Genomic DNA, 16,812 nt, shown 5'->3' on the forward strand with positions numbered 1-16,812 from the left:
GAAAGAAAATACTTCAGTGTGTCTGGAGAAAAAAGAAAAAAAGAGTCTGAGTTTTCTGTTCAAGTTATCCAAATCAAAACTGAAAATCAGAGTTCAAGGTTTGTTTTTTTCTAACGTCGCTTTTACTTGGTTGCCATGACAGCTGCTAGTTACCATAGAGACGGTGCAGTTGGTATAAGTAATCTAAAACCTGTTTGTGTGTACGTGCATAGGGTTGTGTTTTCTTGACACGATTCCAGATCCTCTGTATGTGAGATTTCTTTGCTTATCGCCTTCTCTGTCGCCTCTCCAAATGGACAGATTGTCTCACATCCCATCACCAGATGGTTGGACACCGCAGGATCATATACCTCATATCTCCCACACCTATATGCATCCAGAACTTCTGCTAGTGCAGCTTAGTGCCCCCACATTTCCCCCCCCAAACAACGGCGATCATCAGTGATGCTGCGTGTCGGCAGAGGAGCCAGATGTAGATTGTGTTGACCTTTGTGTGGGACGATTCGCCTCCGGACTGGAGTGTGTGTTTCCTGTGGTGTCGCTCTCTGAATGGCGGATCTTGTGGGAGGCACCATGAGGGAATGTGTGTGACCCCACAGGCGAACTTTTAACCAGTGTTTCTCTCTAGAGGTGGGCTGTGTGGTCATTCTGACTTCAGTTGCAGGAATCGAGTAAACACTCTGCACAAAACCTCCTCCTGCTTCACGGCGAGAAAATTGTGCTCAATAATGCAGAATTACAGCCTCTTATCCACATTTTACAGCAGTTTTACGGAAAGGAAAAACAATGAATATCTAAAAATCAGCTGTTTGATGTAACCAAGTAGAGTTTTTGGGTGATTCTGCCCAGAAAGCTTACCTTTCTACCTGTCGTCAACAGACTGTGATTGTTGACCAAACAGCTTAATGATTCAGTCAATTACGCCAAATTAAAAGCAAGCCACAGTGTGTTAAATACATTATTGTCTTGTATTAGTTTTTTTACACAGATTATTTGGATGTCATGGTTTTCAAAAATCCAAATTTCAGCTTTCACATCAACTAGAAAGCATCGCCAAAATGTGTTCTTGTTGCGTTCGTCTTGTCCCGTTAGTTTATCGTCATCTGCTTTGGAGATTTTATCAAAAACATTGGTCATTGGTTTGTGAATTGCACCATTTCCAATGTGCAGATTTGAGATGATGTTCATGATGTTTAAACTTATAACAGTTAAGTATACTTTTAGATGAAGTGCACTAACTTCTCATGTTTGAACAGTCGTCCTACTTCTTAAATCTCTGCAGACGGCTTATCATTTACAGAGATTTTTAAAGCTGATGCCTTGTGCAAATTTAAATCGGTAAACTTAACATGTAAGATCCCTTATGAACTGCAGGGCTTTTGTTTTTATCAGTTAAAGTTTTGTCAGGTAAAATAGAAACCGAGTTATGTTCTATGTTTGGTTCAGTCCACTTGATCGCTTAAGTAGACCACCAAAAAGCCAGAAATAGCTGGGCTGACGTCAAGCTTGACTTCCATCTGATCCGACTCTGTTAACAAATACCCTTTACATATAAACTTTACTCATGCTTTGAATAAAGCATCACATTTCTTCTGGTGTTTACCTGATTCTGCAAATGTCAGGTTAAATCAATCCAGTACTCGGATAACCCAACTTTTAGAGAGAGAACTAGAAATCACATCGTCAGTAATAACTGTTCCTCTGATGTGCCTAACAAAAGAACGATGATGATCAGATGAAGTATTTTCAGCATTCTGAGCCGTTTTCTGTCCACTGCCCCAACATGTCTGTAACTCAACCAGACAATAAAATCCGAGGTACCTAATGTGTCATTAGAGAAAACAATGCAGCTCATTGTTTTATTTGGAGAAAACATCATCTGTCATGATCGCGTTGCAAAATAGTTTGGAAATCAGCCTCAAAATCTCCGATTGGAACAGCTCCACTGTAATTATGTTCTTTGTCTGTTAAATTTGCGACATTTCAAACTAAAAGCTGATTTTTAATTTCAAGAAGTCAGAAATAGTTTGACATTTTAGAATCCAATTAAAAGAAAAGTTTGGCCAGAGATTGTATGTTCAGTGCAGTAAAATGTCTTTAACAGATTGTTTCGTTTTTTTTTTTAATCACAATTATCAACTGAATGTTAATATTAGACATAGATACGCTTCGTAAAGACAAATTGCAGTTTTCAAATTCTGTTTTTACTGGTTTAACAGTAGAAAAACTATTTAAACAAACTTAGTTCTATGGGAAAAAATGTTCTTATCCACTTGTTGATCCATAAATTAGCAGCAATTAACATGTAGAATCAGGAAACCACTGAAAAAGAACCTGAGTGACAACATGAAGTAGGCCAAACAGATTATTTTGGGTCATAAACTCATGACCCAAAACACATCAGTAAGTTCAGTTCTGAATTTTTTGGCTGGTTTCTCTTCTTAATAATAGAGGGAATCATTTTAAGAAAGCATTTTGTTTCGTGTTAAAGGTTTTATGATCTGACAAAATAAATCTTCAAGGAGACGATTTCTTTTCTCCATCTCCGTCACGCCCAACGAGATTTGTTTTTCTTGAAATTCTTCTCGATACGATAGCACCGCTGTTGGGTTCGTTCAGCATGGGCAGCACACAAAACAGACGAGCTTCCACTCCTTGCGAGCACGAGCTTGTCCCAGTCAAAGCTCAGTGTCTCCATAGTGATGAGCTAGAGGAGGAGGAGGAGGAGGGCGAACGTAAGCCTGGTAAAAACAGAGAGGGCGCAGGGAGAGGGATTGTGCGTGCAGCGGAGAGAGAAAGGCAGAGCTCAGGCAGAGACATGTAAGAGATGTAGCCCGGCTGCTGCAAGCTGAAGGAAGAGGAGGAGTTGTTGAGCTCTGGAGATCTGCAGAGAGGAGTGAGGGTGAGAGAAAGGGAGACAAAGCCGGTGGTGAGGAGGCGAGGAGTAAAGATAGGACAGCTGTGGCTAAGAGAGAAAAGAGAGAGGAGAAAATAAAGCACTTGTCCTGCACGGCAACAAAGCGGCGGTCAGGAGGAAACAAGACGAGGGGAGTGAACTGCTGCTGCATTTGGAAGGAGAAGAGGTGAGCTGTTTGGGACGAGATGGGGAAAGAGGGATAACGGATAGCTGTGAAACCCAGATGCAGTTGATCCAGAGACTGCTTGCAGTTGTTTTATGTATCTTTAGTCTCTTTCTCCATTAAGGCTGAGATGATTACAGCACACTAAACTAGTCCAGGGCTCTCAGTCTCCACAGCTGACTGGGCTAATTTACTGTCTGTGCATGCAAGTAGTGGATCTGGACTTTAGTGCTCACTATGCAGGCTTTGCGTTAAAGTATCAAAGCGCAGATGAGGCTTTGGTGATTCAACGACTCATTATTGCACAAGTTTGAGCTGTTTGTGTCCTGCTGGTAAATTCCTGGTCTTGATTTTCTACATTTTAGTAAAAATGTAGCTGAAGTGCCTCCTCGGTTATGCAATAGGCTCTCCTCATAGTGAGGGAGTCATGCTGTTTCGGTAATAATTCTTTTAGTTCTCCGTCATGCATGTTTTAGAGCGGTGGGCCACATTTTGGCATCTGAAAGATGCAATGTTCACAGAATTATTTGAACATAAAAAAAATGTTTTTAATCTAGTTTTGCTTCAAACCAGCTGCAGACATAAAAAAAACACAGCAATCAGGTTAAATCTACCTTCTGTTCAATTATTTGTTCCCTGAGGGGCATAATAATTGGTCTGCGTTGTATTTCATCACCACCATGGTGGCTGAGGTAACAGACATTTTTAAAAGGGATTTTTAATCGTTAAAGAGAAAAATCACCATAAAAAAGTAAAATGTATGGCTTAAAGGCAGAGATTTAGCTCAGACTTTGTTATAAAACCAACAATTACATGAAGAATTTCACTTATTTCCAGCCTGCATGAACTTGTTCTGCAAAGTTATGAAAGTGAACAAAGTAACCGTCAGGTAGGAGCATAAAGGGAAGGAAAGTTGGGAGGTAAATAGAGGGAGGGATCAGTGATATCAGGAGGGAAGGACAGGAAAAGAAACTGTTTTTCTCTCATTCAGCAGTGAGATGAAGCCGATAATCATCCAGACTTTTACTTTGGATTCTGCTTGGTTAGTCATACTCTGATCTCCTATTTAGCAGATCATTACTTTGTGGTAGTAAAGTCCATAGAAAGAACCCAATGGGTGATTTTATGAGAAGTTTTTATTTATTATGACTTAAAACAGCCAGATATTCTGAGTCTGACCTGTCATGACTGCCAGCCTCTGTAAACCACTCTGACCTCTGACCTCATTACGCAGATCTGACCCACCAAATTAGAAAAACTTTAAAAAATAAATTTGTTCTGCTCATATAAAGTGTCATTACTTTTAGGCTGTTTCACATTTATAAATCCCAACTCTAATGTATTTTATTATGAAAACAACATGAACTAGCTTAGTAGCACTGCGATTTTCATTTTCTGGGTTCCTCAGATTAAGTTATGATTTGTGTACATCACACAATGTCAAAAATTATTTTTAAAAAGCCTTTTTATTTATTTTCAAACAAAAATCATCAGTCTGTGATTCCAAAGCAGGAAATGTTCCTCTTACATCTTTTAGTTAAAGTGTGTTCATCCACATACCATGATGCTACCTCCCCTTTATTTTGCCTGTTGTGAGAATCCAACAGCAGAACTCTGTTAAAGTAAACAGCAGGTGTAACAGGCAGCTAATGCAAAGCTAATCCTATTAGCATCTATCTTCACAGCGGCCAGTATGGCATCCTGCTAACCTGATTACGTACCTTTAACCTTTTCCAGGATAAAATATTGCATGTGCAGTAAGTTTCACGCTTCGCTGGCTCTGACTGCAAGCAGCTGCAGCAGAACCAGCACAATGTAAAAACCACCAACCTGGACGCGTCAGCCTTAGATGGTAGAAAAACGACCTACAGTCTACAAACTGACATTCAATAAAAAAGTGTTTAGTTCTTCCTGAGTGGCTTTTTGTTTTGTGGAAAGACCAAAAGGTGGCTGACCTCTGGTGCCGCCACTTTCTGTTCGTTTCCTACTTTTCTGAATGCACATGCACAGTTTGGCGCCCGAGGAGAGCTTTTTGTGCTCCTCTGCAGCGTGAAGATTGGTTCCAGTGTGAGGCTTTGAAGCATTTATTAACCCAGGGAAATATCAGAGACCATTTCCTCCCATCTTACTGGGAATTCATGAGCCCCTCTGCGTACAGTAGGGTGTGTAAGCTTTGAGATATCTCATTTCAGTCAAGATCCTGCAGCATTTGGCTGAGTTTGCACACATACACACACACACACACACATCTGATCTGTTCTCCAAGTCGTAGTTACAGTTCTTGTGCTATTAATGGAGATATATCTGTCTCCATGTAGGCAGACTTATTAACAGCCGGTTTTCATTGGCTGCCTGTGAAACGACCCGTCCCATTGGTTCCTGCCGCACATCATTTTTTTTAACACATTTACTCGTAACTCCCCTCCGGTTGCTAAGAAACCAGTCGTCTCTAGTTTCCCATAAGCCATCGCCACAAGAATGATGTGTGTGTGTGTGAACTGTAAACATGTATATTTAGTTTTCTTCGTGCGTGCCCCGTTAGCAGCAGCAGCTGTGGTGGAATATCGGGGCGAAGTGTGAACATCGCTGTCATGAACTCAGCCGAGCCCAGCGCTGCCTGCCTTCAGGGGGTTAGATGTTGTGTCTTGGAGCTGCCGGTGTGCGCACTAACTCGTGGGTCCAGACAAATCGATACTAATCATTCCAGCTGAAAGCTCAGAGGAACAACATGAAAAAGAACGAGCGGGAGGACGGCGGTGATTAAGGATTTGGGGTCAGGAAAATGGCAATGACTGGGGTGAAAAACGAGACGCGCGTCGTTTCTGTAAATGTGAATCTTTGCTAATGCACAAACGAGAGCCGGCAAATTAGATCAGTGCTTTTATACAGAAAGAGGATCTTTAACATTTACTGTTTACAGTTTAGAGTTGCATGTAACGTTGATTCAAGACATACTTTTACATGTTTGCCTTGTAAAAGGAATATGTTTCCACCACGTTCTACCACTGGTGATGCGAGGAGCGGCCACGTTGGAACGTAAAGTCTGTTTGTAAGTCGTGACTGGAAGCAGTTGGCGTTTCTCCCAGTTTCCCCGACTCCAGTTGATTTTTTTCAACTAGGAAGTCTGAATTTCCCACTTCCAAGTACAACCGAAACACAGCAATGCAGAAGACTTTCGATAGATGAACATTACAGCATTAGTTTCCTCCGGTGTAATCCTGCTGAAACCTACTCTAAAAGCGACGCTGGCTGCTTTTCTTACAAAACAAGTCACCTTGGTGTACCTGAAGCCATGCAATCAGGTTCTAAGATTGCATTCAGACAGACCTGAGCTATTTACTGATCAATACCACCACTCAGTTGTCCTGTAATGCATTCTGACCAAGGCAATTAAAGTAAGCTTAGGCCAGTGATTCTTTGATCTGCAGGAATCAATGGAGGAATCTTCAGAGGTTTGAACCCCAATTGCTCCATTAGCATCAGATGCTGCAGGTATTGTTGATGTTGCAGTGAACTAAACCTTGCAGTCTTGCAAAGAGAAGGTAAGTCTAAAATCTAACAAAGATGTGGCCATCGGGGCCAGATTTCACGGGTGAACGATGCTGTGAAGCCTCGTCTCTTTCCCAACTTTTTAGATTAACTAGATAACAAAAAAGACGAGGCTCGAATTGAACCAGGCAAATGAGGTGGTTTGAGGTCAACGGAGTCTGGACAGAAAGCGAAGGGAGGAGTAAGGAAAGAAAATATGAGGGTAATGAGATGGACAGTTTGGCGAGTCGGTGTAAATTAAAAGAGACTGAGGGGGAAAGTGTTCACTTCCTCCTTCTCCCATCATTAAAACGGTTTGCTAGCTTGAGCACAAACAGCGGCTGGACTGTTGGTTCCCTCGGTGTTTCACGGTCCAGTAAACCCACCAGCTCCAGCGTCCCCTCCAGTAAGACGCACAGAAAAGGCTTTTTGTCTCCAGCGTCCCGAGCCAGAGGTCACTGTGAATGCACCTCGATCCGACGCGTTCTGTTCTCCTTTCAAAATAAAACGCCATCGTTCGGTTTCCAAAGAGGTGGACCTGTTCTTGTGATTTCCCTGTTTTACTGACCTGAAAGAAGGTGTTAAAATGACCCACTTTATTTGCAATCAGAGCAGAACAAATCCTCCTGCTCCTAATTCCTGATCGCCAACTTAAAGGACTTGAAGGATACTTTTCAGAGATGGAGAAAAAATTCAGCAGGAAGAAGTGCAAGCGTGTATTCGTTAACCGAATGCATGGAGGCTAATCTGCTAATCAGGCACGTTCAATCTGGGGTAGCGGGGCCACTAACAGGATTAGCGCCCTGATTGATGCACAAAGACGACACACAGAAGAGCTCAGCAGAACCGAGGAAGCAAACAGTGACCCAGATGACTTCATACTACGGCGATAACACCAGGAGCGCCGGTGGAGTGAAGCAGCTCGGTTAGCCACTGTTTCACATTTCTGTGTGCGGTCAGAGACAAACGGTAAAAGCAAGTCATGACTTCTTCATCTCTGTATGTCTGTTAGATGAGGAAATATTATTAAAACCTTTCAGGTTATTCTGTTTAGGATACATTTGAATGCTTTAATGTTCTGTCAGGACTGTGGTGGCTTAGTAAACCCAACATTCAGACCAAACTACAGTGGATTTTTGGTATTTGCTTGGTTGGGGGCCACAGCCGCCTTCAAATAGCTAAAATCTGCAAATATCTGAAGCGTCCCTGTTCCATTGCTCATACCTGCCTGTTTTAATAGCAAAAACATCACATGTACCTTACCAGCCCTGTCTTAGAGGGACTGTAAATAAGCACGCATTTCTTTCTACGTTCTGCTGCTTCATCACATAAAATTAAAGTAAAAGGCATCAAAGTTTGTAGTTTTAATGTGACGGAACAGAAAACTTCACAGGGTCTGATTACGTCTGACAGCATCGTATTTACCTGCTTTGCTTTTTCCTCCAGTTGTTATTACGCCGCTGGAACAGAAGGTACAAGCGTCGCCTTATCAAGGTTATGTCTCCTGTTGATGCGAATGGAGTTTAGATTTAATGAATAGCTGCTCTGTCAGGATTATATGGCGGCACAAGTGTCACACATGAGCATGCACAGACATCATTTAAATGGAAATGGGCTGATGCTGCAGTTCGGCAGCATCACAGAGCCTGGAGTGTGTGTTTTAATAATAGTTAATTCTCATCCATTGAAGAGCAACAATATAATCTTCTTCCCCTCACTTTTAACAGCTGTTTAGGCTGTTTCCATGTGAGCGAGAGCGCACACACTTCTCTTTTTTTTTTCTGGTTGTTTTTTTTTAAAGAGGGATGAGAGTGTGTGTGGGTGACTGCTGCAGCAACCATTGTTGCTATGGTGAGAATTGAACTCCAGGCTGAGGTTGAGGCTTCTGGTGTATCTGAAGTGGATGCTGTTGCATAAGGCAACAAGTAGCGCACCAGTTCACACCGTGCGGGGCAATTACTGTGCCTTTTTTTGTGTTTGTGTGTGTGTGAGTAATTATTAATCCGTGATGAAACAGAATTGTGAGAACTGAGTCATGCTGCAGCCCCACCGCCACAGGAGGCACCGGAAAGGCTGAAGATTTTATGGCCTTTTTTTATTGGCCATCATAGTCTTGGTGGTTTTCTACATGGCTACAAATTCACAAAATACATTTCTGTGATGAAAGTCCAATTTTCAGAAGCTTCAGTTATAATTGGATGGATTTTTGAAATAAAAGAAAAAGAAAATGGGAGAAATCTGAGCATTGGAGTCGAGCTTGACGAGCTTTGGGTGGAAAACAACAGATGTGAAAAGTATTTTATGCATTTTAGTTTAACTGGAATTAAATATATGCTAAAATATATGATTAAAAAGACAAAGTGTGTCCATGTTCTGTAAGACAAGCTTGTCAGTTTGATTGCTTAACAGATGTAGAATAACGATTTATGCCAGGCAGCCTATTCTTCCACACAGGCCTTCTTTCTTTTTCATGCTTTTTGGACGACCTCGAGCAGCCGTTATATAAACGCTCGCTGAATTTCCTTGCGATGCCAGGAGGTGCAGATGGCGCCAGCGACATCCTTGCAGAGTCCCTGCTCGTCTCTGTAGAGGATTCGGTACCTGGCACCGGCAGCAGAATGAAGGACTCTGTGTGGTTAATGAGCGACTCAAGACGGGAATCTATAGACAATTACCAGCTTGTTGTTTGACTCGGATCTCCTCAGGGAACCAAGAGTCCTACGAGAAGCTCAAAGTCAGAAAGTAGAAGAAGAACGGATCAGCTGGTGTTTAAAATTAGCTGGCTGTCTTCATTAAATTATTTTTATCATTATAGAAATCATGTTTCTGTGAAGGCAGATAAGAATTTATTCTTTAAATTCATTTCTGTCACAGCATGTCAATGATCTCAGTGATTTAAAAATACTTTTAATTAATGACTGTGTATGTTTTCCATTCATAAGCAAACATTTATTGCAGCGTGAACACCCAGAGATACATTTCAGACAGTTTAAAAAGTTACAAAATGCTTCAGTTTGATGTATTTTATAGAAATTGTTTGGTGTGGAAAGGAGAGGAAATGAAAAGCTGCTGGAAATTTAAAACCATCCAGAGGTCAGGCTGAAGAAAAGCCCTGGTATTTTTATACTTCAGTCTCTAAAATTGAAAATGCATCTCATTTTCTCATGTTTTTCTGTTCCAACAAGGACATTGTTTCTATAAAAGTGAAATAGTTTCAATTTGTTGTTTTTGTTAAAACCTCTCAACTTGAGCTGCAAAAGTTTTATTCTTCTCGAGTTCAAAGAAATGTTGATTGTTAAAATCAGATTTTTGTCATTTCTTTCACAAAAAAGTTGAGTGGCTGAAATTGATCTGTCATCCAAGTTGCCTCTCTTTTCATCTTATCCTCCAATAATTGGATGATCAGTAACATTATTTAAGCAGCAGAATTCATTTTTGTTCATTTGGTGCCTTTGCTGCTTCCTCTGAGACGGTGCAACCGTTAAAGACGCAGAAATGAACTAATTGATTAATCTAAAAGCAGTTTTGCTCTTAAAAGATTCATTTAACCTTTGTAAATTAAAACAAGAGTCATCAGTTTTATGCATATTTGCAGCTTCAGCATTTAATTTCCAGAGTTGGGTGTTGAAATGCAAATCTACTAAAAGTTCCCGATCAGTTTCTTTCCAGCCCACGTCTGTAGAAGTTGTTTTTTTTTTATTTTTGTTTTTTGTTTTTTTCCAACGCTCTGATGTCTTTTTGTTCATTCAGGTGTTGAAGATCAACCTTATTGGCCACAGAAAGCGGATCCTGGCATCACTGGGGGACCGGCTACACGACGACACGCCGCAGAAACCTCCGCGGGCCATTTCCTTACGGGTGAGGACGGCACAAGCTGAACACGGTTCCTACACAGAGTCAGAGTCAGACTGTAGCTTTCCCACTCCTTCTTTAGCCAGATGCTAAAGTGTAAATATAAAACTTGGTGGATTTAAAGATCTTAGACACGTGAATGCATGGATGGATGGATTAGTAGCTAGATGGAGGAAAACTGGAAAAAACAGATGGATTAATTAATGGATGGATGGATTAGTGGATAAATATATTGACAGATGGATGGACAAGCAGGATGACAGATTAATAATGTAGATGGATTTACAGATGATGGATGGATAAATGAGATGAAGTACAGATGGACGGATTTTATGCAGATGGAATATCTGAATGCAGTCATTTGTATGGGTAAAGGATTGGAGACGACTTTTAAATTAAACTATTTTCTTCATAGATTTTCTTTCTCCATACTGGAACCGTCCATCAGATCATTTCAATTAAAATAAGTATTAATGCACAAATCTAAATATGACTGTATTTATCTAAATCTGTGTGAAGATAAATCCTCCTGCTGGTGATGTCATCGCCACCAAACAGCCCAGCCTGTTCCTCTCCAGTCACAACAATATATGTCACCATAAAGGCGCTCTTCCTTTCCATGGTGTGTGTGTGTGTGTGTGTGTGTGTGTGTGTATGTGTGTGTGTCAGCCAGCAGAGGAAGTGATGGATGAGTCCACCCAGTTGAACCCTTTACACAGTGGAGCTAAAACACAAACTAGAAGAAATATATCACTTTTGCTGCTTCACTTTACTTTTTTGGCAAAGTAGAAAAATATGCTGATGTGTTGAACATAACAACTTTATTGGCCTCATTTGTGCTCCATAAACCTGATATTTCAGCCCTGCAGTGATTACAAATACATGTATGCAGCTTATGATTGAAGTCAGATTATATTGGATGTCTTAGATTATGATGTTTGACTCTGTTAAGATGATTAGTGTAAGCTTCATCATCTTGTGGCGTGTAAGCAGCTCAGTAGAAGGAACGATAGAAAACCCATCTGATACAGTCACTACTCTGTATTAGTCTGTTTGTGTAGATGGAGTTTGGATTTTAGATTTTTACAGAAAAAACATCCGTCCCTCTATGACCTCTTAGGTTTTAATGATGATTCTTCCTCTTATTTTCCCATTTTCAGAGCAGTAGTTTATGAAGCCGAGCACTTTAGAAAGACGGTAAAACCTCGTGCCTCTATTGCAGCAGAATCGACGGGAAATCAGGTTATTAAACGACGGAGGCCGCCACTCACGCTCGCTTCCTGTGCTGGGTTTTGTTCCAGGAGCCTGGAGGGAACCACACTCCTCCCCAGCTCAGCCCCTCGGTAGGCCAGGCAGCGTATACGACGGGGGTTCCCGGCGGATCGCTGGACGTGCAGCACCTCATTATGCAGGCAGACGCGCGGCGCAGGCAGCGCAGCACCGAGAACTACTTTGACGACGTGCCGCGATCCAAGCTGGAGCGACAGATGGCTCAAGTCAGCATGGTGAGGATGGAGGGATGAATGGAGGGGCTGGGTAGGAAATCTGACCATTAATGGTTCACATGTTTACTGGAGGAAATTAATCTTTTTATAGATTACAATTGGTCTAATAATTTGTGCCTCTTTTCCTTGTAAATACTAAATTATTCTGTTAATATTTTATTCCTACTTGTCTCTTTTAGCCTTCTTAATTGTTTTGTCTTCAGATCTGAAGACATCTTCAGTCTCTTTCTGATTATACAGACGTGTATTTTATGTAGATAGCAGCAGTATGAAGGGGCCATGATGACATTTAGGGGTTTTTTAAGACTTTTATCATCCTGCACGCTGCTTTCAGGGTAAACTTGCTTTTACGGACAGACCTGGGTGTGTTGTTTTGAATTTTCTCCACTTGTAGACGATTGTTGGTGCAGTGAAATGGTTAATTTCACTTAAAGCTCCTATCAAACCCATAAGCTGCTGCAGTCACCATTCTGTCTCTTTTTGGATCTAAACGGTGCACACATCCTTAGAAATGTTGGTTAAGAACTTGTTTATCATTCAAGTCTATTATTTTAGACATTAGATGGACATCAAAGTAAGGATGTTTTTTATTTAATATGTCCAGAAGCAAATATTATTGTTCTTATTTAAGGTTATTGCTTCAAAATTTGTTGATTTATATTTCCTCAATTTCTCATTTTTGTCAAAATTCGAATTAAAATCGTCCAAATATGTTGGGAAAGCACAAAGGCTTTTATAGAGTAGGAGATTTTTTTTTCCCCTTTTAGTTGTATATGCAGATATTTGTCACCAAATTAATATTTTTATTGTTTGTCCCAACAACTTTTAATTACATCCAAACTAGAAACTCAGACCTCTTGACTTTTAATCAGCGCAGTAATTCAGATGCACACGTCGAACACGGCAGCTGTGTTTTGATTTCCTGTGATTGGGGTCTTTTGGTGAATCACGGATCTCATCAGTGCAGAATAACGCACTTCTGGTTGTGCGTCTGAATCCCAGCTGTGTGTGTGTGTGTGTTTCAGAGTGCATCTCCTCTGTTAAACGGCGCTGAGGTGGCGCTCATGAGTCAGGAAGGATGTTTGTTCTGTCATTACACCTGTCGTTGCTGAGATCAGTTGCCTCAATCTCAGGAGAGCTGATATCTTTTGATATCACAGCTAACTTTTTATTCTTTACTGTGTTTTTCAACAACTTTTAGTAAAAGCTGAACGTTGAGGAGGTTCGTTTTGACCCGAGGAGGTTTGAAAACCTTCTCTCCACATTCCTCGTCTCATATCCTGGCAAACATCAACAGTCATTGGGTTTGTGAATACATTCTCAGGCTGTAATAATCTGGATTCATTTATAAAGGAACGGACCCAACGATAAGCTTGATATGTCCAAATATTTGAGACGGATGTAGTTTGGATTTCAGAAATCCGCTTGTTGACAAAGCAAAGACTCTTAAGCTAAGCTGGAGGACATGCAGAAGAGTCGCTTCTTCTCAGATGTCGGAACATCCAGTGAACATCTGGAGCAGCTGTGGCAGAACAAGCCGAGCAATCAGTGCTAGCGTGTGTTTGTTTGTGGTTGCAGGCTGGCGAATGGTGCGAGCCGATCACGTTGCGTCCGCCCAACGAGGCGACGTCCTCCACGCCTGTTCAGTACTGGCAGCATCATCCAGAGAAGCTCATCTTCCAGTCCTGTGACTACGAAGCTTATGTGAGTCCAAACCCTTTAACCTGGTTCTTACAGAGTCAAAGATGCGCATGTGACCCCATCAGCATTGGACTAAATGTTGTGTAGAAAGTTTCACCCAGATACAAACATTTTGAAGCATCAACAAGGTTCTGGTTATTGTGACCAGACTTTTGACTGGTTGATTTCCTGACATTTCACCAAAGGTCTTGCATAATTTTCAAGAAAGTTGAGGTTGCAGATTTGGGTTGGCGATGCAAAAACTCAACATTTTTGCATCGCCATCCAACATCCAACTGTGTTTCAGCCTCAAGTCAAGGAATGCTTTATGTCAACATGAACATAAAACTACTAAAAGAAGTTCCTGTGCCGACAGACAGACCGACCAGAACCATGGAGAACATTTATGTGCAGAGCTGAAGGAAATTGAGCTACAGATAGGCCTGTCACGATAAAAAAATTTTCTGAGCGATTAATTGTCTACAAAAATGATTGCGATAAACAATAATATTGTTTCAAGAACTTTTGACGCTGATTTAATGGAAATGACTAATAATGCATGCAGTTTCCTGCCATAGATACACTTCATTTTCAAAAGAATACATAACACTTGAACTGATAAACTATATAAACAAAACAAGCAAAAATAAAACGGATACTCAGTCTCCATTAACAAAAAACGTACTTGAATCAAAAATAACCAACATAAAGCCAAAGTGGAAATAAATACTGCATTCAACCGAATGAGTCCAGATTATGAAGTCTGTACTATATTGGCCTTCAGTAATCACTAGATTTAAATAGAAAAGATGGGAACATCCTAATGCAATAGTTCACACTGCACGACTTTTTGCCCCCATTTTCTCCTTACGACAATCTTAGATCGTTGGCTGATCTAAGATTATCGCTGGTGAACCGATCATCCTGCAGGGTTACGGTAGATTGTCATAGCCGCTCCCATCTAAATCAGGGGTTTTCCCCGATTGGGAGCTTAACGCTGAATGTGACAGGTAGCCAATCAGAAAGCGTGGATTCTCCTCCTGCTTTCTGAGGGGAAATTACGGAGGGGAATCCCAAACAGCTGAAACAGCGCAACCCAAAGTCCAGTGGACATCAGAGATGATATGTGGAAACAACATTAATATTTATTCAACATTTCGTGCAAAGAATATAGAAATGACAAGGAGAGGAGTTGGAGCCAAATTGCTACCGCAGTTGATAAACCCGGTAGGTTTTCGGCTGTTCTTCGTTAACGTGACATAAATAGGTTATAATTATTTTCATTCAGTCAGGACTTTACGCTGACTCTAGCCACATGCATCACAGGTAGATTCTAGTAAAGCATTGATTAACCTGGTTTTAAAATGAATTAACTGGACTTGTAGCCGGGCACGACGAACCCGATGGTACCGTTATACCTAGGATTTCTGTCGGCTAATGTGTCTCTCAGGTTTTGAAAATCGGCCGACAACTCGTGTCGTGTGCGCTGGACATTACACTAAGGAAACGAGGAAGGGAGCGTCAGTGGAGACCCTCTTCATTCAGTGTCATCAAGAGAAAGAAAAAAGGCAGGAAGAGACGATGAAGCCGATAATTAAAATGAGGTCGATAGGTTTAATTTATCGTGCGATTAATTGATTTATCGTTTATCGCAACAGGCCTAGCTACAGAGACATTTGAAATGGAACCAATCAAACCAACTCGCTCTGTGTTGAACTGAATTTACTCACCTGAAACATTTTCAATTCAAATATAAACATCTGTGGTACAAGAGAAAAATCAGGCGATCAATATCCAACGGCGCGTTGCGTTCAGGTACCAAACAGACTGGTGAGGTGTTGGAGGAATCTGGTGCGTTCAAGTACAACCAAACATCTCTAACGTAATTTAAACTCTTTTGACTCACAAATATTGGCATTGTCTTATTTAAAAAATAATCCTAAATAATATGCAGACCATTTAAAGTGGCCTTAATATTGTATATGATCTGTCCAGGTATTGGCTACACCACCTTATTCTTGATTGATTGGAGAAAATTGGTCACTTTTTGTAATTTCTAGAATGAAATAAAACGAAATATGCTTAGAAATGTGTGAGATTCTTTGTTCACAGCACAATTAGACATTTAATTTAGTTTTTCTTGATTAAAGCAAATCAGAAACGTGCTGACCTGATCAATGTGTCTAAACTTTGGGTTTTTCATAAAACACTGCAAATAATCCAGATTCAACTGTTTCCTGTTGATTCTCTGTTTACTGAACACTGGAGATCAGTTTCACCTGCAGTGAGTTTTTTTAAGTCCAGACCTTCAGCCGGTTGCATAAAGGATGCTTCATGTCCGCGTAAGCGCAGAAAGAGCCGCGAACCTCCGGAGGGTTAGACACGGAGCATCCGGACTGAAAATGATTTCTGACTCGCTGCAGGGAAACCACTGCAGAGCAAAATGAAATCTTAGGAAGATTGAGAGGAAATGTAAGTGGATCTCTCAAATAAAAATGTTCTGATTGATTTGACAGCGTGGCAGTGGAGATATACAACAGTTATGAGCTAAATCAGTGTCGGCGCATGAATTAAATAAATGGAAAAACTTATATGGATGTAATTTGGGGGAAAATCCAGTGCAGCTCTGCCAGAGAAGGCATAAATTATAGATCACCAACACATACGGGGGAATGAATGAACTTAATATTTCGCACAAGTCAACCGGTGCAAGCTTTGTTGAAATGTAGGCATGATTTTAAAATATATCCTCTTTGTTTGGATGAAAAGTTTGACTTTGAACTGATCAAACATGCTGTTGAGTGTTAGTGCAATCGACAGAGAGTAATTATTGAGAAAAAGTTCTGTAAACATTCGGTAACAGCAGAAACATCCATCAAGCTGTTGCTCCAAATCCCAGCATGCTACTGGGAAGCCCCTCTTTGAGCCAACTGGAGCTGGCCGTGTTCACCAGTAACACACAGATGAAGCCACCACTGGTGGAGAAACCCGTTTTGTGACACAAGAAACTGGAGGGTTTATTAAGAAGGGAAACATTAGTGAGCACTTCAGGTGAAGATGTGTAAAAACTGTGCTAGTATGTTTTTATGTGGATGCATATTTACACACTGAACATTTCAGAAAACTTTGGTTTCCACAGAATTATTAGTGGGACAATTATTAGCATC

At 40.9% G+C, this 16,812-nt stretch overlaps 1 protein-coding gene across 5 annotated transcripts in view; it reads left to right on the forward strand.

Moving 5' to 3' along the window:
• Positions 1-16,812, forward strand: part of LOC103146228 (ankyrin repeat and sterile alpha motif domain-containing protein 1B) — a 113,833-nt gene that overhangs the window by 84,799 nt on the left and 12,222 nt on the right. For all 5 annotated transcript variants that reach the window (XM_007564054.2, XM_007564057.2, XM_007564056.2 and 2 more), the window contains 3 exons: positions 10,359-10,466; positions 11,762-11,965; positions 13,544-13,669. In XM_007564054.2, the coding sequence (XP_007564116.1) occupies positions 10,359-10,466; positions 11,762-11,965; positions 13,544-13,669 (438 nt within the window). The remainder of the gene's footprint in view (positions 1-10,358; positions 10,467-11,761; positions 11,966-13,543; positions 13,670-16,812) is intronic.

Source organism: Poecilia formosa, unplaced genomic scaffold, assembly GCF_000485575.1.
Source record: "Poecilia formosa unplaced genomic scaffold, Poecilia_formosa-5.1.2 Scaffold154, whole genome shotgun sequence".
Classification (NCBI taxonomy): domain Eukaryota; kingdom Metazoa; phylum Chordata; class Actinopteri; order Cyprinodontiformes; family Poeciliidae; genus Poecilia; species Poecilia formosa.